Here is a 27,009-nt window from a genome sequence, read left to right on the forward strand (position 1 = left end):
ATAATTATGCAAATTACACATATATGTATACACAAGTTCTCAAAAAATGAAAGACTTCTTATGCTTCATAATAACTCAATAAACTAACATATGCTTCATAATAACTCAATAAACTAAAAACCATGGTCAGAAAAAACAGTTGTAAACTGCACCAATTCTATATACATACCTGAGTTTTTGAGACCCTTTTCTTATACCTCATAGCATATGGTGGGATATCAAATATAAATTGAGTTCTAGATAAATTCACTGGTGCTTGCAATACTATGAGAAGAAAGTAAATAAACTGAAAATTAATAGATATAAGCTCATAAATAATTCTTACTTATACTTTTTAACATGAAATAATAAAATATACAATTATTTTCTATTTTTATATATTGCCAGCAAGACAGAAACTTAAATTTTAAACATTTTTAGAATATCTTAGTTTATCACATCTATAAAATTCCAATTTTGTATTTTTAATGGTAATTAAGTACAAAACTTAAAAAACTATCCTTGAGACAATAAAAGAATATAAAATATAAGAAATATTGAGCTGAGAAAAAAGTAAACAAAGTTAAAATGATCTACATACTGAGTTTAACCAATGAAGTACAGGAGTGAAAAGAAAATATAGCAGAAAAATTATGGGAATAAATAAAAATATGTAGATTGTGTATCATAACATTCATGCATGAAAAAAGAAAATAACCATTCTATTAAAAATTAGAATTGGTGGAATCTGTAAAAATACATTAGAGAAGATAGTATTACCTGTTAGAAAATCCTTTTTAAAAAATTTATTAAATTTATTGTGGTGACATTGGTTAATAAAATTACAAAGGTTTCAAGTGTACAATCCATTGATTTATCACCCCATCACCCAAAGTCAAATCATCTTCTGCCACCATATATTTGACCCCATTTACCTTTTACTACCCCCCAACACCCTTCCCATACAGTTGTCTGTGTCTATGAGTTATTGTTTATTTTTCTTGTTTGTTCATTTGTTGCTTTCAGTTTTATATCCCACATATGAATGAAATCATATGGTTCTTGAATTTTACTGTTTGATTTATTTCATTTAGCATATTTTCAAGATCTATCCATGTTGTTGCAAATGGCAGTATTTTATCTTTTCTTATGGCTGAGTAGTAATCCATTGTATATATGTAACATCTTTTTTATCCAGTCCTCTATCACAGGGCACTTTCATTGTCTCCATGTCTTGGCCACAATGAATAATGCTGCAATGAACATAGGGGGTGCATAGATCTATGCAAATAAATGTTTTCAAATTTTTCTGGTAGATACACAGAAGAGGGTCTGGTGGGTCATATGGTAAGTCTATTCTTAACTTTTTGAGGAGCCTCCATACTGTTTTCTGTAGTGGCTGTACCAGTTTATTTTTCCACCAGCAGTGAATGAGGGGGGGTTCCTTTTTCAACACTACCTCTCCAAAATGTATTACTTGTCTTGTTGATAATAGCCATTTCAATAAGTATGAGGTGGTATCTCATTGTGGTTTTGATTTGCAATACCCAGATTCAATGCAAGCTCCATCAAAATCCCAATGACATTTTTTAAAGAAAGACAACAAAATAAGTCACCAGATTGGTATGGAACCACAAAAGACACTGAATAGCCAAAGCAATCCTGAGAAAAAAGAATAAAGTTGAGCTGAGTTCTGGCTAGGTGGCTCAGTTGGTGGGAACACTGTCTTGCACACAAAATGATTGCAGCCTCTATTAGCAGTCGGGCACATATCTAGGTTGCGGGTTCAATCACCAGTGGAGGCAAGTACAGGAGGCAACCAATTGGTTTCTCTCTCATATGGCGCTCTCTCTCTCTCTCTCTCTCTCTCTCTCTCTCTCTCTCTCTATCAATAAACATATCCTTGGGTGAGGATTAAAAAAATAAACAAATGAAAGAGCAAAGCCAAAGGTCTCACACTCACTAACTTCAAATTATGGTACAATGACAATTATCAAAACAGCATGGCATTGGCAGAAAAACAAGACACACTGACCAATGGAACAGAACTGAGAGCCCAGAAATAAACCCACATATAAATAAGTAAATAATTTTCAAAGATGAGCCAAAAACATACAATGGAGAAAAGAAAAGAAAGCCTCTTCAATAAATGGAGCCGGCAATAATGGAAAGACACATGCAAAGGAATGAAATTAAACTGCTATTTGTCACCATAGACAAAAATTAACTCCAAATAGATAAAAGACCTAAATATAAGACCTGAAACAATAAAATGCATAAAATAAAATATAGGTACAAAACTTATTGACCTTGGTCTTAAAAAGAGGATATTATGAATCTGACCTCAAAGACCAGCAAAGTAAAAGCAAAACTACATGAATGTGAGTATACCAAACTAAAAAGTTTCTGCACAGCAAAATAAACTATCAACAAAACAAAAAGACAACCAACCAAATGGGAAAAGATATTTGTGAACAGCATCTCCAATAAGGAGTTAATATCCAAAATATATAAAGAACTCATATAACTCAACAGCAAAACAAACACACACACACACACACACACACACACTCCAATTAAAAATGAGCAGAGGACCTGAACAGATACCTTTTTCCAAACAAATAGACAACAGATATATGAAAAGATGCTCAACTTCACTAGCTATTAGGGAAATGCAAATCAAATTCTCTTTTTAAGACTAGAGGTCCAGTTCACGAAATTCGTGCACAGAGGGGGGGTCCCCCTCAGCCCAGCCTGCACTCTCTCCAATCTGGGACCCCTTGGGGGATGCCCGGGGATCAGGCCTAAACTGGCAGTCAGACATCCCTTTCACAATCCAGGACCGCTGGCTCCTAACTGCTCACCTGCCTGTCTGCCTGATCGCCCCTAACTTCCCCCCGTGCTAGTCTGATCACCCCTAACCACCTCTGCCTGCCGGCCTGATCACCCCTAACTGCCCCCACTGCCAGCCTGTTGCCCCTTACTGCCCTCTGCCAGCCTGGTCACCCCCAACTGCCCACCTCTGCCAGCCTGGTCTCCTCTAACAGCCCCCCCCCGCCAGCCTTGTTGGCCCCAACTGCCCCCCCTTCCTGCCTGGTCACCTTCAATTGCCCCCCTCTGGTGGCCTGGTTGCCCCCAACTTCCCCCCCTGCTGACCTGGTTGCCCCAAACTGCCCCCCTGCCGGCCTGGTCACCCCCAAATGCCTCCCCCTCCGCCAGCTTGGTCGCCCCACACAGTCTGCTGTCCAGTCATTTGGTTGTCCCTCACCAACCCCCCTGCCGGCCTGGAATGCACCATGCTGCCTGCTTGTTCACTTGTTTGGTCGTCCCTCACTAACCCGCCTGCCGGCCTGGTCGCCCCATGCACCCTGCTGTTCAGTCATTTGGTTGTCCCTCACTAACCCCCTGCTGACCTGGTCGCCCCATGCAGCCTGCTGTTCGGTTGTTACTATTAGTGTGAAGGCATCCTGGAAATTTGCATATTACTCTATTATTAGTATAGATTTATTTTTAGAGCAACTTTAGATTCACAGAAATACTGAGAAGATGTAGAGATTTCCAATATACCCCTGCCCCCATACATGCATAATCTCCCCCATTATCAACATTCTTCACTACAGTGGTACATTTGTTTCAATTGACGAACCTACAATGATAGGCCCAGTTCTACATCATTATAATACAAAGCCCACTCTTTACATTACAGATCCTTTGTAGTGGTGTACATTCTATGGGTTTAAACAAATGTATAATGATATATAAGGGTGGAGATTATATATATATATATATATTATTTGATTATTATTATTATATATATATATATAAGCTCCACCCTTATATAGTATCATACAGAGAAGAATCTTTGCCCTAAAAATCCTCTGTAGTCTGCCTATTCATCTCTCTCCCCGCACATCCCTTGGAAATGACTAATCTTTTTATTATCTCCATAGTTTTGCCTTTTCCAGAATATCACAGTTGAAATGATACCATATGCAGCCTTTTGAGATTGGGTTCTTTCACTTAGTAATATAAATTTAAGGTCTCTGGGATCTCTATCAATGAGTTAATAGCTCACTTCTTTTTAGTGCTGAATAGCAATCCACTGTCAGAGTATAACAAAATATATACATTCATCTACTAAAGGACACCTTGGCTGCTTCTAAGATTTAGCAATTATTAACAAATCGGCCATAAACATTTGTGTACAGGTTTTCACGTGGATATAAGCTTTCAGCTCTTTAAGAAAAATAGCAAGGAGCACAATTTAAGGTATTGTATCTTCAGAGTATGTTTAGAAAATACCAAATGTCTTCTGATATAGCAAATCATTTACCATTCCCCTCAGCAATGTAATCTCATCAGCAATTGCATTCCCACCAGTTCCTGCTGCCCCACATCTTTTCTAGCATTTAGTGTTGGCAGTATTCTGGATTTGGGCTATTCTAATAGGTGTATAGTGGTATCTTACTGTTGTTTTCATTTGAAGTTTCCTGATGACATACGATGTGAAGTATTTTTATATTCTTATTTGCCACTTGTATATATTCTTTGGTGAGGTGTATGTTCAGATGTTTGGCCCATTTTTTAATTGGTTTGTTTTTCTCCTAGAATTTTAGGTTCTCTCTATATTTTAGATAGCAGTTCCTTCTCAGATATGTCTTTTGCAAATATTTCCTCCAAGCCAGTGGTTTGTCTTTTTGGCACTTGCAAGTATCTTTTGTAAAGCAGATATTTTTAATTTTAATAAAGTCCAGTTTATCAATCCTTTCTTTCAAGGATCTTGCCTTTGTTGTTTTATCTAAAATACCATTGCCAAACCCAAAGACATCTAGATTTTCCCTATATTATCTTCTGTTTTATATGGTTTTGAATTTTATATTTAGGTCTATGATAGATTTTGAGTTCATTTTTGTGAAGAATTTAAGGACTGTCTTTAGATTTTTCTTCTTTTTTTAAATTTGTGGATATCCAGTTGTTCAGCACCAAATTATGAGAAGACTATCTTTTCTGAATTGCATTGCCTGTACTCCTTTGTCAAAGATCAGTTGACTGCATTTCTACAGATCTATTTCTGGGCTATCTTTTCTATTCCATTGATCTATTTGTCTATATTTCTGCCAATATCAAACTCTCCTAATTACTGCACCTTTGTGATAAATATTTAATTCCTCCACAATGTCAGTCCTCCAACTTTGTTCTCCTTCAAAAATGTGTTGGCTATTGTGGGTGTTTTCCCTTTCCATATAAATTTTGAATCAATTTGTCAATAGCCACAAAATAACTTGATGAGGATCTGATTGGGATTGACTTCATTCTCTAGATCAAGTTGGCAAGAACTGCCATCTTCACAACAGTATCTTCCTATATGAACATAAAATATTGCTTTATTTATTTAATTCTTCTTTGCTTCCTTACATTAGAGTTTTGTAGGTTTCTTCGAATAGCTCTTGTAAATATTTTATTAACATGAGTGTTTCATCTTGTAGGCTGCTCATGTACATGGTATTTTGTATTTAATTTCAAATGACATTTGCTCATTGCTGGTATATAGGAAAGCAATAGACTTCTGTATATTAACCTCTTATCCCGAAACCTTACTAGAGTTCCAAGAGATTGTTTTTATCAATTCTTTTAAATTTTCTACATAGACAATCATGGCATTGGTAAAAAACAGTTCAGTCCTGCTCTCCTAATCTGTATAAATAATTCAATAGTTTTAAATTGCACATTGTGAGTTGTGTGATAAAATCTCTTGGCATTCCACTCCATTCTGCCCAAGATTTGAATCATCCCTTTGTCCAGCATACTCAATCTGTATACTCTCCCAGACTGTTAGCTACTTAGTAGCCGTCTTGATTAGCAGATTGACTGTTGCAGTATCACACTGCTTATGTACACATTAACTTTTATTTTACTTAATAATGCCACATTCACATAACTTTTATTATAGTATATTATTATAATTGTTCTATTTCATTATTAGTTGGTTATTAATATCCTACAGTGCTGAATTTATAAATTGAGTTTTATCATAGGTATGTAAGTGCATTTAAAAAAACATAGCATGCATAGGATTTGGCACTATCCTTGGTTTCAGGCACCCACTGAGCTCTTGGAACTCATACCCTGTGGATAAGGGGGGACTGCTGTAAAGAGATCATGGACATCTGTCAGATGAATACAAAATCTTAGTGATAAAGGCAAAGTTCGTGAATAGATCATTGACATAAGAAATATATGACCGCAAAGATAGAAAATTATAATCTGTAAGCAATCCAAAAAATGGAAATTGAAATAACATACTTTTAATCACATAGAAAGGTATCCAATTTCTTTAATTCAATACTGGTTACAGTTTATACTAGTGGAGAGGTAAAAGAGCACAACTCTTCACAAAAGCCCTTTTGAAAAATGAATCAAGAGCTTTAATGCGTATGTGCTTTAGAATGCAGCCAACTCAGAGAATCTCACTTAGAAAAATTATCTAGATATGAAAAAGAACCATATGATATCACTCGCATTTTGGATATAAAATAGAAAGCAACAAACACAGACAACAATATGATGGCTACCAGAGTGGTGGGAGGGAGGAGAGGGTAAAGGGGGAATAAATGGTGATAGAAAGAGAAATGATTGGGGGTATTGAAAACACAGTACAATATACAGATGATATATTATAGAATTGTATACTTGAAACCTATATAATTTTATTAACCAATGTCACCCCAGTGAATTCAATAAAATGTTTAAAAAGGAAAAAAATCTAAATAGAAAAAAGTATTATACACAAAAATGCTCACTACTACAATATTTATATTAATAAGAAAATTTAAAAACGGAAAAAACCTAAATGCTTCTGATTATGGTTAAGTAATCCATAAGAGACACTTACCGATGATATATTCTATAATACTTATCAGCCTTAATTTATATAATTAATAAGGGTCTATGACATTCAAGTAAAACTTTATAGTAAGCATGAACAGATTTCAACTTAACACAGGCAGTAAAATTTCAAATATGTTAACAAAAAAACTGATAAAAAGCAAAATATAGAACAAAAGTAAAATCCCAAAATATTACTAATAGTGTAGTCTAAATATTCACATTGCAGATGACATTTATTGTGTTTCTACATTTTCCAATTTTCTATGATGAAACATTAATTTATCTTCATGGAGCCTCCCTACCACCTGTGAAATTCTTAATTCTGTATTTTAAATGGAAGTAAACTAAATCTCTATATTATATATGCTATTTTAATGAGGCTTCTCTTACAAGGTGCCAAGTGCAATTATTCACTGATTACTATTTTATTATTGAGAACTTAATGTCAGAACTATGAAAACAAAATATATTATAGTCTAAACTTATTTTTTTTCTGAAAAATACTTAAACATATATTATGAACTGCAAAGCAAAAGCTTTCCAAAACTACATTTTGCAGAGTACATTGGTTTTATACTTGAATATTTGGAGAAAATGAGTAAATATATATTTGACAAATATTTCAAAATTTTAAGATACTTATCCTTCTGTACATGTAGATAATCCTTTAGTAACCTATCCATATGGGAAAAATATTTTCTAAAATGAAATTTCCATCCTTTCACTTTATAGCCAATGTAGCTTATTTTAATGATTTAATTTTAATATAATCCTTTAAAAATTACCCACACAATGAATAAAGTACTAAACTGACCTTTTATTTAAAAAAATTATATCTTATTTTTTCAAGCAAGGTTTCCTCATCGGAGATTATATCCATGCTATCTATCAAAATTCAATCTCAAAGACTCACAATTTAAGTAAAATACAGAGCAATCATAATTTCATTTTCTAATATTAATATTTTTTAAAAATATCATATCCCTATTTTTAAACTTTCAGCTGCTTAAGTGAAAATATTTGATTTATGCACATCACTTGAATGTTTCATATTACATACCAGTAGCTTGAACATGACATGGTCGAATAAGAGGGACCCGAGGCACAGGAGATTTTGACAAATGATATTGAGTGTAAAGTTTTGAAGATTCAAAGAAATTAATTAGAATGTCAAAGTCAAATTCATACGTTGTCACCTGACAGACAAAAAATACATTACATATGGGACTATTTTGCTATAAAAGTTTGTGATATTTTTATTGTATATACATAAAGTGTGATTTGATATACATCTATATATATATATATATAAACCTAAGCAACTGTTACAACAAAATGACCAGAATGACTGGAAGGACTGGAATCACTGGTCGCTATGACGTGCACTGACCACCAAGGGGCAGACACTCAATGCAGGAGCTGCCCCCAGCCCGCAGGCCCCAATCGCTAATGGGACCTGCCAGACAACCTCTAGGTCCCTCCCCAGGCCAGCAGGCTCCAATTGCCTGATGGGGGCCGGGCCCCTGGGCTGGGACGGGAAACAAGGGGTGGGTGGCAATGGACATGGCCCCGTTCCCAGGGGGGCCGAGCTGGCTCCCTCCTCGGGGCTGGCAGCCAACCTCCCGGGTACCTCCTCCCATCCCTCCCCCGCAGGCCAACAGGCCCCAATTGGCTTACCACCCATCCGCTATGGTGGCAGTTGGCCCCTCCCCCTAGCCAGCAGGTACCGATCGCCTGATCAGGGCTGGGCCCCGGGCTGGGACAGGGAACTGGGGGTGGGTGGCGGCAGACATGGGTGCCAAGGGAAGGAGGAGGCAGGGTGGTGGGGAATCAGGGAGATGGGGAACCTGATAGGCCCTGATCGCTGGCCAGGCCTAGGGACCCTACCCATGCATGAATTTCATGCACCGGGCCTCTAGTATATACATAATGAAATCACCATGATTAAGCTAATTAACATATATATTACCTCACATAGTCATCTTTTTCTTATTTTTTTGTGATGAGAACACTTAGGATCTACCCTCATAGCAAATTCAAGTATAAAGTACAGTATTGTTATCAGTACCATATTACCCAGCAATCTTGTTTTTATTATTGTTTAAAGTATTACATATGTCTCCTTTTTCCCCAACTGACCCCCCGATCCCTCCCACCCCTGAGGGCAAGCCCCCACCACCCCAGTGTCTGTGTCCATTTACCCAGCAATCTTACTTCTGCTTATTCATCCTAAGGAAAGGAAATCAGAATCTCAAAGAGAGACTTGCACTATATTACAACATTATTCACGATAATCAAGATATGGAAATAACCTAAATGTCCATGAAAGGACAAATGGATAATAAAAATGTGGTATATGCATGCATGGGAATATTTTTAAGCTTTCAAAGTAGAAGAATATCCTGCCATTTGCAACAACATGGATTGCCCTAAAGGACCTTATGCTAAGTTAAATAAAGAAGACACAGAAAGATAATGTATGATCTCACTTATCTATGGAATCTAACATAATCAAACCCATGGAACAGATCATTGACATAAGAAATATATAATATTAAAGATAGAAAAATGGTGGTTACCATTTTACTCTCAAGGGCTCTGAGGAGGGTGAAATGGGAAAATGTTGGTCAAGGGGTACAAAGTTTGTTATTCAAGATTAATTAAGTTATGGAAACCTAATGAGATACTATGGACTTAGCAAACAGCAGTTTATAAAAAGACAGTTTCAAAAGGAAAATTATTTTGTGACATGGAAAGTACATTTTTTCAAAATGAGACAGTTTATTTTTCATAAGTCCAAATATAAAAAATCAAAAAATGAATGTTTTATTTAAATAATTCCTATTAATTCAAAATGGACCAGATATAACTATAAAAATCTAAGAATATAAACCTTGTAGAAGAAAATGTATACAATAGAGTATTGTTAACTATAGTCACCATGCTGTATATTACATTCCCAGGACTTATTTAACTTATTACTGGTAGTTTGTACCTTTTGACCATCTTCACCCACTTCACAGATGAACATGGTCAAATTTTCTATTTTTTTCTTGAGAAGTTTTATCTAAATTATCTAATTTGGTGGTGTAAAATTATTCATGCTGTTCTCTTATTGTTTTCATTTCTGTAATGTAGGTAATAATGTCCTCTCTTTCATTTCTGATTTTATTAAATTGAGTCATCTCTTTTCATCTTAGCTTATCTAAAGGTTTATCAACTTCGTTGATATTTTTAAGATTCAACTTATAGTTTGTTGATTTTATGTACCGTTTCTTATTATTTCATTCATTTACATTTTATCCTTCTACTTGGTTTGAGTTTAGTTTTTTTTTCTTGTTTTTTAAGGTGGAAGGTTAATTTGAGATTTTTTTATTTTTTATATAGGTTTTACAGCTATACATTTCCCTTTAAGCATTTCTTTAACCACATCCCAAAAGTGTTGGTATGTTATATTTTCATTCATCAAAGTGTTTTGCAATTTCTTACATTTTTTGTGACCCGTTAGTTATTTATGATGTACTGTTTAATTTCAACCAATTTGTGAATTTAGCAAATTTTCTTCTTTTTTTATTTCTAATATAATTTCATTGTGATTGGACAATATACTTTATATTATTTAAATAAATTTAAATTTATTGAGGCTTGTTTTAGTATTCTCTACGTATGTAATTTAGCTACACGGAGATAATTATAAATGAAAGAACTAAGAGTTGAAAATGATTGCATCTGGATTTGTGTGTTTGTGGGTGAGTGTGTGTGTGTGTGTGTGTGTGTGTTGTGCATAATAGAGGGAAGGAATGCTTATATTCAAAATAATTTTTGTAGGGTTCCTTTAGTTTTATATTTCCATATATGCTTTCTTATTATTTTGATGAAAAACAAAAACTCAAAAAGAAAATGTATCTTTTGTGACAAGTTAGTATTTTGAAGCATTAAACTAATACCATTCTCCTACTCAATACCTTGCATATACAGTTATGCACACACATACCCAGACACTTTTTTCAACAAGGGAAATAACCTTATATGTTTGTTTAGTAATTTTAATTTATAGATTTTAAGTATGTCAAGATCAAGTTATGTATTTTGTTAATAAATCTATATTGTGATTTTATATTTTCACACAATGGAGCTATATGCTGTTTTTAATGTCATCATTCATTTATAAGAGAATAATTAACTTAAGGGAATCCAAAAATTAGAAAAAAATATATAATCCAACATAATTCTGGTTACATGATTTTTTGGGAAGATGCATATGCAATTTGGTATTTTCATTTTTTAAAAAATATATTTTATTGATTTTTTACAGAGAGGAAGGGAGAAAGATAGTTAGAAACATCGATGAGCGAGAAACATCGATCAGCTGCCTCCTGCACATCTCCTACTGGAGATGTGCCTGCAACCCAAGTACATGCCCTTGACCAGAATCGAACCTGGGACCTTTCAGTCCACAGGCTGACGCTCTATCCACTGAGCCAAACTGATTTCGGCTGGTATATTCATTTATTATTACTAAAACCTTATAAATCTATTTCTTTTTAAAAAAATCTTTATTGTTGAAAATAATGCATATGTCTCCTTTCTCCCCCATCAAAGAACTTATAAATCTATTTCTTAATGTTTAGATTATAGATTCTAAAAATTTATTATAAAACTTGTATTTATATATTTACACTCTCTGGAGTGCTACACACTGCTTAAGATTTTAAATTGTTCTGTATTTACTGGGTACTTTAAAGGGAGACTTACTTAGTGTATTGGAGTGTAATTCAGTCCAACAATAAGAAAAATGTAAAAACCCTGCAGAGATAGCACACCCTCTGAGATTTTGCTCCATGGGTTAATGCCAGTGAGGCAGATTGATTATCTGGTTTTCAGTCATTTCAGATGTCCTCCACTGTATTTATAGCTAGCTGTAAGCTGTGTGTGTGTGTGTGTGTGTGTGTGTGTGTGTAGATGTAAATAGCCAGTGGGAGCTCTCCTAGTTGACCTATGGAGCAGGAAAATGTGAAATCAACTACAGGGGCTTGATTTATTTCCAGTTGTAACCCATTTTTGCCTCTGGTGAATCAGGTTTGTGTACGATCAAAAGTGCTGGTGGGTAATTGTAGTTGTATTTGGTATGGGCTAGGCTGGTCTGTTTACACTGTCTCCGAAGCCCCTCCTTTCCTATGGGCCACTCAGTGACTCCTGAGCCAATATTTGGTGTTATGCTTCCCTATATGGTAGTCACTAGCCACATGTGGATATTTAAGTTAAACCTTAAAATACTTAAAATGAACATGGCTGGTGTGGCTCAGCTGTTGAGCGTCAACCCAGGAACCTAAACATCACCTGCTGGATTCCTGGTCAGGGCACATGCCCTGGTTGCAGGCTTGATCTCCAGTAGGGGGTATGTAGGTGGCAGCCCATGGATGTTTCTCTCTCATTGATGTTTCTATCTCTCTATCTGTCTGCCTTCCTCTCTCTCTAAAAATCAATTAAAAATGTATTTTTAAAAGAAAAATGAAAAATATTTAAAGTTAAATAAAATTTTATTTTTTCAGTCAAAATGGCCACATTTCGACCCACCTGCATGGTCCAGTGGTTGAGTGTTGACCTATGAACCAGGAGGTCATGGTTTGATTCCCAGTCAGGGCACATGCCTTGTTTGTGGGCGCGCTTGGTTCCCAGTGGGGGATTTGCAGGAGGCAGCCATTCAATGATTCTCTCACATCATTGATGTTTCTCTCTCTCTCTCCCTCTCCCTCTCCCTTCCTCTCTAAAAATCAATTAATTTTTTTTGAATTGCCATATTTCAAGTTCTCAGTAGCCACATATGGCTAATGGACAGTGCAAAACATTTCCACCACCATAGAAAGTTGTATTTCAAAACACTGGCATAGCTCTTTCCCTATCTTTACCCGAACTTTTCCTGCTACAATGGCCCAGGTTCTGCCCTGTGGCACAGAGTGGTTAATCTGCATGCCTCACTTGCTCACCAGGTCTCTGCAGCTCTCATCTCTGCTGCTCTGTATTTCCTCTGAATCTATTGGAAATGAGGGAGAATTGTTCATTTTCTTTTCCCACCAACTTTTTTTTCTGCTCTTTGAGGATGTGCAACCTTTGGGTAAATATTTCACAGTGGTTATCCTAGATTTATAATCATTCTTAAAGGAACCTGGGAAAGATCCCTCAATAATTAAAATACTGGCCCTAGCTGGTTTAGCTTAGTGGATAGAGCATCAGCCTATGGACTAAAGCATCCCAGGTTCAATTCCGGTCAAGGGCAGGTTGTGGGCTTGATCCAGAGTGGTGGGCGTGCAGGAGGCAGCTGATCAATGATTCTCTCTCATCATTGATGTTTCTATCTCTCTCTCCCTCTCCCTTCCTCTCTGAAATCAATAAAAATATATTTAAAAAAAGAATAAAAAAATAAATAAAATGCCATGGAGAACTATGTGAAGTTTGTTTTAAAAAAAAAAAAGAACTAAAATACAGGATATTTGAATGCCAACTGCCCCTTTCCTAGTCATAAGCGTTTTTGTCTATCAACCCAGGACAGGAGACTGAAATCTTTGTTTCAACAGAATATTATTTTCACTTGAGGTATTCCTCTGTTTGAATGACAACATCTAGGAAAGCACTTAGAATGGCACCCATAAAAAAGCTTTCAAAGTTCTCCCTCTTCATTAGATACCTCAGTGGTTTCACAATGATAGAACTCAACTTCTTTTCTGTGTCACTGGGTTGCTGTGTAAAAGATGTTCTATATCTTACAATTTTGTTGAGTTGATAAGACTTACATACATGAGTGAAGAAATCATGGAACCTCTTGATTTCGTATTCTGAGTAATTACAAGGCTACCTTAGATAAAATCACATTTATGTAACCTGTCTATGAACATGTGAATTCAGAGAAGTCAAAGGTAGTGTGACTTCCCACATATTGTTGTATGTTCATTTTAATTTGTTTTTAGGAAACTTTTTAATTTCTTGATCTTATTGATAACCTATTTGTTCTTTAATAACATGCTATTTAGCCTCCATGTTTTTTAATGTTTTTTAGTGTTTCTAATGTAATTGACTTCTAAATTCATGCTATTGTGATCTGAGAAGATGCTTGATATTGGATTGCAATATTCTTGAACTTGTAAAACCTTGTTTTGCATCCTAACATGTGGTCTACCTTTGAGAATGACTCATGTGCATTTGAAAACAATGTATATTCTGCAGCTTTAGGGTAAAATGTTCTATCAATATCAATTAAATCCATCTGATACAGTGTGTCATTTAGATTCACTGTTTCCTTGTTGATTTTTTGTCTGGGAGATCTATACAGTGAAGTCAGCATGGGGTTAAAGTTCCTTAATATGACTGTATTGCTGTTGATCTCTCCTTTAATGTCCTTCAGAAGTGTTTTTTATATATTTAGGAAATCCTATATCAGATGCAAATATCTTTATCAGGGTAATATCCTCTTATCAGATCCGTCCCTTTAGTATTATGTAGTGGTCTTTATTGTATCTTTTGATGGCCTTCGTTTTGAAGTCTATCTTGTCAAATATGAGTATTGCTACACCAGCTTTTTTTTTTTTCCCGTTTTCATTTTCATGGAAAATGTTTTTCCAACCCTTCACTCTCATCCTGTGTGCGTCTTTGGTTCTGAGGTGGGTCACCTGTAGACAGCATATATTTAGGTCATGTTTTCATATCTATTCAGCTATCCTATGTCTTTTGATTAGAATATTTAATCCATTTACATTTTAGATTATTGATATTTACTTATTTACTGCCATTTTAATTCTTTATGCCTATGGTTCTTTCTCTCTATATTTCTTCTTCTCATTACAGCAGTCCCTGTAGCATTTCTTGCTGATTTGTTGGTGATAAACACCTTTAGCCTTTTCTGGAAAGCTCTTCATTTCACCACCTATCTACACTAATAAAAGAGAAACATGGTAATTGGCGTATGACTGCTACCCTTCCCATTGGCTAATCAGCGAGATATGCAAATTAACTGGCAGCCAAGATGGCGGCCGGCAGCCAAGCAGCTGATGCGAACAGAGAGGCTTGCTTGCTTCAGTGACGGAGGACTCCAAAGATCCCCGCCTGACTTGCCAGCCTCTCAGCTGCAACTCTAAGTAACTATGTTGCAAATATAGAAGCTAAAAAAACCCCAGAAACCTACTTTACTCAGCAGGGCTTCAGCCAGCCGGACTGCAACATTGTATCAAATACAGACAGTAAACAAAGGCCAGAAACCTGTTTTCAGCAGCTGAGGCCTCAGAGCTAAAGCTGGCCCAGAATAAAAAAAAAAAAAAGGACCGGTTGGGAGCTTCAGTCCCAGCCTGAAAACAGCCCTCAGCCCCTCACCCAGACTGGCCAGGCACCCAGTGGGGACCCCCACCCTGAAGGCTGTGTGACCAGCTGCAAACAGCCATCATCCCCTCATCCAGGCTGGCCAGGCACCCCAGTGGGGACCCCCACCCTGATCCAGGACACCCTTCAGGGCAAACCAGCCAGCCCAACCCATGCACCAGGCCTCTATCCTATATAGTAAAAGGGTAATATGCCTCCCAGCTCCGGGATCAGCGGAGCCGCGAGGCCTCCCGGCACCGGGATCAGAGTGACAGCGGGCAGCGCCCAAACCCCCTGATTGCCCTGCGGCTCTGTGTGTGACAGGGGGCGGGGCCACAACCTCCCAATCCGCCCTGCTCTGTTCGTGACAGGGGAAGGCACCCCAACCCCCTGATCAGCCGGGCTCTGTGCCTGATAGGGGGGAGCTCCCCAACCCCCTGATCACCCTGCATCTCTGTGTATGACAGGGGGCAGGGCCCCAACCCCCTCACCCCCCACCCCACAGGCCCTGCTCTGTGTGTGACGGGGTAGAACCATAACCTCCCCATTGGCCCTGCCCTGAGTATGAGAGTGGCGGCGCCCCAACCACCTCATCGGCCCTGCTCTGTGGGTGATAGAGGGCAGCGCCCCAACCCCTCCCCCCCCACGGGCCCTGCTCTGTGTGTGATGGGGTAGAGCCATAACCTCCCCATTGGCCCTGCCCTGAGTATGAGAGTGGCGGCGCCCCAACCACCTGATCGGCCCTGCTCTGTGGGTGATAGAGGGCAGCGCCCCAACCCCTCCCCCCCCACGGGCCCTGCTCTGTGTGTGATGGGGTAGAGCCATAACCTCCCCATTGGCCCTGCCCTGAGTATGAGAGTGGCGGCGACCCAACCACCTGATCGGCCCTGCTCTGTGGGGTCGCCCCAACCCCCCCTCCCCACAGGCCCTGCTCTGTGTATGATGGGGTAGAGTCATAACCTCCCCATCTGCCCTGCCCTGAGTGTGACAGTGGCGGCACCCAAACCCCCTGATCAGCCCTGCTCTGTGGGTGATAGAGGGTGGCGCCCCAACCCCCTGATCTGCCCTGCCCTGAGTGTGACAGGGGGCAGTGCCCCAACTCCCCTATTGGCCCTATTCTGTGAGTGACAGGGGGGAGCTCCTCAACCCCCTGATCGGCCCTGCTCTGTGCATGACTGGGGGGAGCTCCCCAACCCCCTGATTGACCCTGCTCTGTGCATGACAGGGTATGGAGCCCCAACCCCCCTGATGGGCCCTGCTCTGTGCGTGACAGGGGGTGGCGCCGCAAACTCCCAATCGGCCCTACCCTGAGCGTGACTGAGGGTGGCATTGCAACCTCCCAATCTGCCCTGCTCTGTGCATGACAGGGGAAGGCGTCCCAACTCCCCAATTGTCCCTGCTCTGAGCCCGACCAGGGTCTGCACCTAGGGATTGGGCCTGCCCTCTGCCACCCGGGAGCAGGCCTAAGCCAGCAGGTCGTTATCTCCCGATGGGTCCCAGACTGTGAGAGGGCACAGGCCGGGCTGAGGGACCCCCCCCTTCCCCCGAGTGCACAAATTCTTGTGCACCGGGCCTCTAGTTTTGAATAATAGCCTTGCTGGATATAGTAATCTTAGTTTCAGATCCTTGCTTTTCATTACCTTGAATACTTCATTCCATTCCTCTTGCCTGTAGAGTTTCTTGCCGGAAGCTAATTCCAGCATGTCATAAATGCAAGAAGTTTCATCAAAAGGTTGATGGAACCTTGAGGATTGCCTGCTGGAAATGGCTAAGGGCATTTCCCCACACCTACAGATTTGCATAGATGATTGCTTGCTGCCAGACAGCTGAGGGCATTTCAAGCTACATGTAATTGCCTCCTACTGGCCAAACACCTGAAACAGCTGAAGGCAGTTCCTCCAATCTGACAATGGATTCTGTATACTAAACCTTGCCTTTGATATGTATATCTACCTTGCTTTAGGACAATTTGTGTTAATAAAAAGCAAGGGGTCCAGAGAGACAGAAGAACTTGGTTCTTACAGCCAAGCTCCTCTGGCTTCCCGAAATGCCTTCCAAAATTGTTTCATCTCTAGACTCTTTAATAATTTATTGCAGCCCTTCTCCAGATTCCTCAACCCTTCTAGATGCTGGATAAGACTCCCGGCAGTTTCTGATGAAAAATCAACTGACAGCCTTATGGGAGCTCCTTTGTAGATAACAAATTATAGGGAGTGGCTATAGGATCAAGTCTCAGATTGACCTGTGGAAGGGCCACAAACAAGTCCCAGCTTGGAGGGCAGAGGTCTCTTAGCATAATTAAGCTTAACATTATAGCCCTCCCTAGTTCCTTCCTAAGTAGCTAACGGGCTGTGGGAGGTGCAACAAGTGCTGCCAAAACAAGGTGAAAGGCATAAGAACATTGTAAACATGTTGACCACTTCCTATGTTTTGCTTTGTGTGTTCTGACTATAAAATAAAGCCTCAGCTTGCAGGCAGGGTCTTTCTGTGTCTTCATCCAGGCACAGGAGATCTACAAAGCCCCAACTGTATTCTCTTGTCTGTCTTCTTTAATCCTTCACCACCCCTCCTCAGGTTCACCCTTGGCCGTGCAGGCACAGCACAACAATTTGCTTTCTCTTGTTGCCTTTAAGATTCTTTCCTTATCTTTAATTTTTGGCATTTTAATTATGATGTGTCTTGGAGTGGGCAAGGTTTGGTTTGGGTTCTTCTTGCTTGGGACTCTCCTGAACTTATGTGACTTTTTCCTTCACCAGGTTAGGGAAGTTTTCTGCCCTTATTTCTTCAAACAAATTACCTTGCTCACCTTCTTTACCTTCAGGCACTTCTATGATGCACATATTGTTATATCTCATGTTGTCCCACAGCTCCCTTAAGCTCTCCTCCTATTTTTTAATTGTTTTGGGGGTTTTTTTGGTTCTCTGAGTCATTTTGTCTACTGTCTTCTTATTCACTGCTTTGAACCTCAGCTCCTCTATCTGCTGTGTATTCCTCCCAATGTGTTCTTTAATGGTGGTATGTCATTCTTCATTTCTGACTGGTCTTTTTTCATAGTTACTATCTTTTCTCATACTGTTGAGCATCATTGCCATCATTCTGAACTCTGTATCTGATAAATGTCTTATCTCCATTTTGTTTAGTACTTCTTCTGGAGAATTCTCTTGTTCTTTCATCTGGGGCTTGTTTTTTTGTCTCCCCATTTGGGCTGCCTGTTTGGGTTTGTGTCTATGTGCTAGGTTGATCTGCTATGATTCCCAATCTCTAGTGTAGGACAATGTTAGATGCTGTTTGTGGCTGGCCCTGAGTACCCTGTTTGGAGCTATCAACAATCCACAACTTGCAGCTCCCTCTGTTGTGGCTGGGTGCCTTTGGAAATCACCAAGATGTGCACCAAGGTTTGCTTTTCCTAGCCCCAGGCCTAGAAGGAAATCAGGCAAAGACTGAAAGTCTGCTGAGATCCACATCTGCCTGCAGATGAACAGACATTCAGTCTTGATTAGCCTCAGGCTATGAAACACAGGGTGGGGTGAGAGGTAGTCCAACAAGGTGGGGCAATTGCTCCCTCACCCCCACCCAGGCAAAAGCTGCCTGGATAGCAAATGTCTGCATGAGAAAGATATCCTCTGTGTGTGAGGGAATGACTCTGCACAGGAAACTGGGGTGGCTCCCTTCGGAGCTCTAACCTCCGAGCCTCCAACCCTGGATTCTGCTCACACAGCTCTAGTTCCCTCTCTCCTCCCTCTTCTGGAGCCCAAGGTGAGTAGCTGCACACAACATTTTGTGTGCTGGCCCATTAAGAGGGTGCTTGCATTTCCAGCCATTTCTCCCTGGCAGACAGCAACCACACTGCTTTTCACTGCCCGATGTTCTGTGGGCAACTTTCTCAGGTCTGGTATTCTGGGCTGGGGAGCCCGGATTGAGGTTTATATCCCAGAGTTCTCAGTGGAAACCCCGCACATCTGAGATATCCTTCCAGAAGTTCAGCTGCTGCCTGTGAGAATCCAGCCAGCCCTTTCCTATCTCCAGCCTTCCTACCAGTCTCTATGTAGTCTCCACTTCTGTCCTTGGTTATCAGGATTCTCTCCAGCTATTCTTCAGCTTATTATTCAGGATATTTTTTTCTGTATTTTAGTTATAATTCCAGTTTGATCCTGGGAGAGTGTCAGTGTAGCTTCCACTTACTCTGCCACCATTTTGGAATTCCCCAACATTCTTAAATGAAGCCCACAATCATGCTCTGTCTTTACTGTTATTGTGGTTTTTAAATCACTAAACATGAAGGAACACTACAAAAAGAACCAGTATCATAGCAACAGCTCCTGAATCTTCACAGCATATTTAAAGTAAATTCAGATAGTGATTCCAACAGCATTGAGCAAGGCCCAATTAAAGATAAGTACAAAGTACACTCTAGCTCAAATATAAGTGATTTGGGGGTTAGTCTCAACTTCCCTGTCCTTCATACAAGTCAGATCTTGAGTTTTCTAGACAACATAATTGGGAAAACAAGACTATAGGTTCCTTGTGTGTGCCCTGTGCACTGCTTGAAACACTCTGCAAGCAGGAACCAGACAGCTCTAGCAATCATTTTTCTGAATTAAAGGATACACCCAGGCATGCTAACAAGTGAGAAAAAGACCCATTGCATAAAAAGCTTCAGTGATCTTTGGTATCTTCTTGGTTATGATTATCAGTAACTTCACCATACCCCAGTAATATCAGTAATAGAAAGTTGAACTTACTTCTCCAGGAGTAAATGATATGCCGCATTCCATAGATGTCCCTCCCTCTAACTCTAAATAATACCGGTCAGGAAATGCAGGGTCTTTGTGTTTCCCTAAAAAACAAGAAAGAGTGCATGTAAAAGAAGCCAATCCTATCTAATAAAAGAGGAACATTGTAATTAGCCGTACCTCCGCTACCCTTCCCATTGGCTAATCAGGGCGATATGCAAATTAACTGCCAGCCAAGATGGCGGCCGGCAGCCAGGCAGCTTGAAGCGAACATGAGGCTTGCTTGTTCAGTGACAGAGGAAGCCAACGTTCCCCGCCTGTTCCCTGCCTGCCGCTGTCGGCCTCTGAGCTTTCAGTTTGAAAGACTGGTACAAATATAGAAGCTAAACAAAACCCCAGAAACCTGCTTTCAGCCAGCCGGGATCTCAGAGCTGGAGTTGAAACAGTGTTTTGATTATAGAACCCAAACAAACCAGATACCTGCTTTCAGCAGCAGGGAGGCCTCAGAGCTAGAGCCAAGCCTCAGAGCTAAAGCTGGCCCAGAATAAAAAAAAAGGAAAAAAAGGAGCGGTTGGGAGCTTCAGTCACCCGCCAGCCTGAAAACAGCCCTCAGCCCCTCACCCAGACTGGCCAGGCACCCCAGTGGGGACCCCCACCCTGAAGGGTGTGTGACCAGCTGCAAACAGCCATCAGCCCTTCACCCAGGCTGGCCAGGCACCCAAGCGGGCCCCCCACCCTGATTCAGGACACCCTTCAGGGCAAACCAGCTGGCCCCCACCTGTGCACCAGACCTCTATCCTATATAGTAAAAGGGTAATATGCCTCCCAGCACCAGGATCAGCAGAGCCGCGAGGCCTCCCGACACCAGGATCAGCGTGACAGGGGGCAGTGACCAAACCTCCTGATCGCCCTGCGGCTCTGTGTGTGACAGGGGGCGGGGCCACAACCTCCCTATCCTCCCTGCTCTGTTCGTGACAGGGGAAGGCCCCCCAACACCCTGATCAGCCCTGCTCTGTGCCTGATAGGGGGGAGCTCCCCAACCCCCTGATCAGCCTGCAGCTCTGTGTGTGACAGGGTGCGGCGCCCCAAACACCCCCGCCCCCCATGGGCCCTGCTCTGTGTGTGATGGGGTAGAGCCATAATTTCCCCATCGGCCCTGCCCTGAGTGTGACAGTGGTGGCGCCCCAACCCCCTGATCGGCCCTGCTCTGTGGGTGACCAAGTGCGGCGCCCCAAACCCCCCTCCACGGGCCCTGCTCTGTGTGTGACGGGGTAGAGCCATTACCTCCCCATCGGCCCTGCCCTGAGTGTGACAGTGGTGGTGCCCCAACCCCCTGATCGGCCCTGCTCTGTGGGTGATAGAGGGCGGCGCCCCAACCCCCTGATCCGCCCTGCTCTGTGTGTGACAGGGGGCGGTGCCCCAACTCCCCTATCAGCCCTACTCTGTGAGTGACAGGGCAAGCTCCTCAACCCCGATGGGCCCTGCTCTGTGTGTGACAGGGTACGGAGCTCCAACCCCCCTGATGGGCCCTGCTCTGTGTGTGACAGGGTATGGAGCCCCAACCCTCCTGATGGGCCCTGCTCTGTGCGTGAAAAGGGGCAGTGCCCCAACCCCCTGATCAGCCCTGCTCTGTGCGTGACAGGGGGTGGCGCCGCAACCTTCCTATCGACCCTACCCTGAGTGTGACAGGGTACAGAGCCCCAACCCCCCTGATGGGCCCTGCTCTGTGAGTGACAGGGGGCAGCGCCCCAACCCCCTGATCGGCCATGCTCTATGTGTGACAGGGGGTGGCGCTGCAACCTCCTCATCGACCCTGCCTTGAATGTGACAGGGGGCGGTGCCCCAACCCCCCAATCGGCCCTACCCTGAGCATGACTAGGGGTGGCATCGCAACCTCCCGATCCACCCTGCTCTGTGCATGACAAGGGGCGGCGCCCCAACTCCCCAATCGGCCCTGATCTGAGCCCGACCAGGGGCTGCACCTAGGGATTGGGCCTGCCCTCTGCCACCCGGGAGCAGGCCTAAGCCAGAAGGTGGTTATCTCCCGAGGGGTCCCAGACTGTGAGAGGGCACAGGCCGGGCTGAGGGACCCCTCCTTCCCCCCTAATGCACAAATTTTTGTGCAGCAGGCCTCTAGTCTATATATATAAGCCAAGCAACCGGAACAACGGAACTACTGGAACGACCGGTTGCTATGTTGCGCACTGCGGCAACCAACCAGCCTGATCGGGGCCCCAATCAGCCCCTGGCCAACCTCCCATGCCCCCCCCCACCCCGCTGCCCCATGCCAGCCCGGCCCTGATCGCCCCCATCAGGGCGGGCCAGCCGGACCCCACCTGTGCATGAATTCATGCACCAGGCCTCTAGTTGTTAAATGAAACACTAAGAAACATCATCAATGTGTTCTTAACAACCTAAAAGCAATTGCTAAAATATCTGTACTGTGCTGCGTAAGTTTGCTGGATTAAATAATCGCTCTAAATATCAAAGTTCTAATCAGCAAAACTGATATCCAAACATGGTGCAAATATATATTCAATTAGCAAAACAGACAGTAATTCCATTTTTCAAAAAATCTCCAACATTCAAGAAGCATATCATAGTCCTATCAGATGAATGTGGAAAGAAATACTAGTAAAGGTCAAGGTCACATAACTGACTGAATCTTAGATCTGAGAAGGTTGGGAGACACGCTTTCCAGTGAAGATGGAGCAGGGAAGACGCAGAACACTCCTGATGTCTTAAAGAGTGCACAAAGAAGAGAAACACAATTTTACAAAAGAAAACTTGACAAAATGGAATCACTCCAGATACAAAAGATACAGAAACAATTGACCAATAGTAATGCAAACTTCAGGTTCAAAAATTATAACTATTTAAATTAACCTCTGAAACAATTTTCTGAAAGATCAAATGTTAGAACAGAACTCTGTCCTCATCTAAATGATTTTTAAAATTCTTTTTCCTCCATAAAGTTTTCAGATTATGCCAAGGAATAATAATAAGCTCATTTATCCCTGTCTGGAGATGAACTTCGATATCTCATTCCACCCTTTTTCATCCTACTCAATTTCACTTACTACAATGTAAAAACCATTAAACAAATGAACAAAAAAACCAAAACCCATTAAATTTACATTAATATAAACATTGTTGGTGATATGCAGAAAGATGCACATATTACACAGCAAAGAATATCCACCTTGAATGCATGTATGTTTTGAAAATAGAAGACATAACAAAAATGGATAAATAAATCAATATTCATAAATATATTTGGAGTATATATAAAATATAGTTTGTGAAATGCAATAATCCAAGTTAGCTTCAATAAATATTTCTTGAGTGCCTATAATATACACAGCACTATACTGGACTGTTCAAATAGAAAACAAAAACTATATAGTCTTTAATCCCATGGAGCTCACAGTGTACCAGGGGAGACAAACAGGTACATAGCCCTTTTTGGTTAGTGTTACAATAAAACTTATACAACATCCTAAGGGAGAAAAGATTTAAAAAGTAATTTCAAACAATTGGATGGGGGAGGGGAATGGGACTAATGACCAACAGGACTCAGGAGGTTGAAGCTCATTTATAAAAGTAGACAGGATCTCAAGCAGCAGGGACCAAAAAAAAAAAAAAAAAAAAAAGGAAGCATCCTAGAAGGGAAGCCCAGTGCCACTGGGAGGAAATGCAAAACAGAATCTGGCAGCGGCACAGAGAACCGATGGCGCCTATAATGGAAGTGGTGGCTGTGAAGACAAAGTGGAATCACAGCCAACACAAATGGATTTCAACCTTTCCTCTCCTGTAAGTCATTCTATCAAATAATCCTGAAGCCATCATGTGAAAAAAAACAAGTCTAATTTGCCAATGAAGGGCATTTATGTGTTCAAATATTTATAAAAATAAGATACATTTTCAGGGTATTTTAAGTATAAACTATACTGCAAGTTGTTAATTAAGATCCATTTACATTTTTCCTAGACTGTATCAGCAGCGAGCTGCTGAGAAACACTGGTAATAGGGAACCAGCAAAGCTTTTTAAGCAGAGGTCTGATAACATCTCTGCTTTAAGGAGACCACTCTCTGGTATAAGTATGAGGAGAAAGGCTTGCAAGCAGAGAAAGCATTTGAAAAGATGCAGTGGCCTAGAGGGGAGGTTTGAGCTAGGACTAAGGCAGAATTGAAGAAAGGCACTTTGCAGAGTAGCTCTGCAGAATAAGCAAGAAGAGGCTGTAATCCATTGAACTAGGTGCATGAAAGTATATGGGCTGGTCATTCAGAGTGAAGTGTTAAAACCATGGGAGTTTCAACATCTAGATTTTTTTTAAAAATTAATATAGATTTCATATTGACTTCCAACTGTTTATTGTTATTCCTGGGCTATTCCACAGCCTCCTCAAACACAGTATGCTCACCTAAACCTGCTCCTCCTAAATTGCATCAACTATTAATTGTCACCCACCCCTTAGTGTCAAAAACTGGGAGTGATTCAAGACTTCCTCCTCTTTCCTAATACCCATGTTCACTTAGTAACCAAGTCAGAGACTTTCTAAATCCTCAGAACCTTTGTACTCCCCTCCTTCCCATCCCCAGCATCATGACCTGAGTACAGGATCTCAGCACATCACACCTGTACAACCATACCTAATGGATCACCCTGTCTCTAGTCTTGCCCTTCCCACATCTACTCTTTGCTCCAGACCAATCTCAACTTTCCTCCAAAAGGAAAATTAGTAAAGCGTGAGCCTAATTATACCATTGCCTGGATATAAATCCTTTAATGGTGCTGCCTAACATCTAGGCCAGCGGTCGGCAAACTGCGGCTTGCAAGCCACATGCGGCTCTTTGGTTCCTTGAGTGTGGCTCTTCCATAAAATACCGACTTCTGTGCATGGGCCACGAAGTTTCAATCGCACTGTACGTGCGTGCCCACACGTGGTATTTTGTGGAAGAGCCACACTCAAGGGGCCAAAGAGCCGCATGTGGCTCGCGAGCCGCAGTTTGCCGACCACTGATCTAGGCTAACAGTCCAGAAAAGACCCTCAGCAACTTGGGTCTCACTTGCCCCTCCAATCCTGTTCCTCTATGCTTTAGATATCCTGAACTACTTCCACACTGACTCATTTCTAGGCTTTTACTTGCATTCTTTCATAGATTCCCTTTTCTTGCGTGTCTCCTCCAAGACTCAAATTACACATCAAATTCTGCAAAACATCTTTCTTGCTTTTTGTCTAGTTTTCCCTAGAATATGCTCCCTGAGCATTATGCACTGACTTGTCCTATAGCATCTGACATATTATATGGCAATAATCTGATTCTTTATTCTCCTCATCTAGTGATACAGGTGGTCTCTATTTATTACTTAGTCCAATAGCCATCTTTCTCTGCTCTTTCCTGACCTCTACAGGCTGATTCAGCTAGGCCCCATTGCTCTTCTGCCTCTGCTTTGGTTCAACCACAGGGAGACTCCAGCAGGATATGAGAAGGTAAAAGGTATATATGCCCTTGTGTCTTCCCTGCTTTGGCTAGTTCTGGCAATGGCTTCGTTTTTAGAGCTGTAACTATTCAAGTTGGCCCATCCTTCATAGTTTCAAAACTCATAGGGCTCCACTAATATCTTGCCTCCTCTTGTTCCTTCAGGCCCAGAGGTAGTAGCAGCTTCCATCCCTTGTTGGTTTCTTTCCACCTGGCTCCCACCTCCATAGATAATTCCTTTATTAAACCCTTGTCATTTAAACCCTTTTCATGGATCATCTGTTTAGTATTGATACCCTTACCATTAAACATACTGTTCACTTCTCAAGAAAGTGTAAGATACCTTTATAGACTCAAAATGGAGTATCTATCCCAGTGGTTCTCAACCTGTGGGTCACGACCCCTTTGGCAGTCAAACGACCCTTTCACAGGGGTCGCCTAAGACCATCTTGCATATCATATATTTACATTACGATTCATAACAGTAGCAACATTACAATTATAAAGTAGCAACGAAAATAATTTTATGGTTGGGTCACAACATGACGAATGTATTTAAAGGGCCAGAAGGTTGAGAACCACTGTTCTAGCCTATAATGGGTACTCAACAAATATTTATTGAAGGAATGACTAAACCAATGCTCAGCAAGCTTTTTTTAGAAGTGCCCAGATAGTAAGTATTTTAGGTTTTGCAAGCCACGTGGTTTCTATCACAACCATTCAACTCTGCAATTACAGCAGACATGCAGCCATAAACAATATACAAATAAGTGTGTCTGTGTTCTAATAAAACTTTATTTATAAAATCAGGTATCAGGCCAAATTTGGCCTACAGGCCTTAATTTGCTAACGCCTGGAATAAACAAATGAAATGCACTTATGAAAGTGCATATTTTAAAACTTAATTTAACATAAAAATACCTAATATATGAATAAACATAGCTCTCCAGGACATTTATCTGAAATTCATGAGCAATTAAAACTAGAAATTAATAATTTTATTTTTATTTATAGTATATACTTATATATAACTTACTATATGAAATCTATTAATAAGCAGCTATATGTCATGCATTACCAAAGTGTTGATATTAATATTGATGTATTTCTAGAAGTAAAACCATGATTATAGAGCATAAGAAAATCATTCACTGAATCATTAAAAACAGTTAAGAATAATTGCCCCTGACTTACAAAATTATATCTTTGAGCAACTTAAAACTGTTTTATTTTTACAATAATATCATTATAGTATAACATATATACCTGTTTTGTGTTTAAAAACCATTGAAAAATATAAATGACCTTCTAGATTAAACTCCACTCTGGCACGTGTTTTGCCTTTGTTCTTTACCAAAAATGGAATAATCTGGGTACCGCCAAGAAAGGTGCCGCCAAAGATAAATGTGTCCTAAAATTTTTAAAAAGGAATAATTAGAAAGTAGTGTAATAGTTTAAGAGAATAATTAAACTAAAAATTAAAAACTGTAAGAGGTAGACCTTAAAAGTCCTCATCATAAGAAAAATATTTGTAACTATGTTTGGTGACAAATGTTAACTAGACTTATTGTGGCAATCA

The 27,009-nt window shown here is 40.7% G+C and overlaps 1 protein-coding gene across 1 annotated transcript in view; it reads right to left on the reverse strand.

Annotated features, from left to right (window-relative positions):
* Window positions 1-27,009, reverse strand: part of CFAP47 (cilia and flagella associated protein 47) — a 469,227-nt gene that overhangs the window by 359,514 nt on the left and 82,704 nt on the right. The window contains 4 exon segments of the mRNA XM_036304204.1: window positions 170-264; window positions 7,928-8,063; window positions 19,956-20,050; window positions 26,697-26,841. Of these exon segments, the coding sequence (XP_036160097.1) occupies window positions 170-264; window positions 7,928-8,063; window positions 19,956-20,050; window positions 26,697-26,841 (471 nt within the window).

This window comes from Myotis myotis, unplaced genomic scaffold (genome assembly GCF_014108235.1).
Source record: "Myotis myotis isolate mMyoMyo1 unplaced genomic scaffold, mMyoMyo1.p scaffold_m19_p_4, whole genome shotgun sequence".
Classification (NCBI taxonomy): Eukaryota; Metazoa; Chordata; class Mammalia; order Chiroptera; family Vespertilionidae; genus Myotis; species Myotis myotis.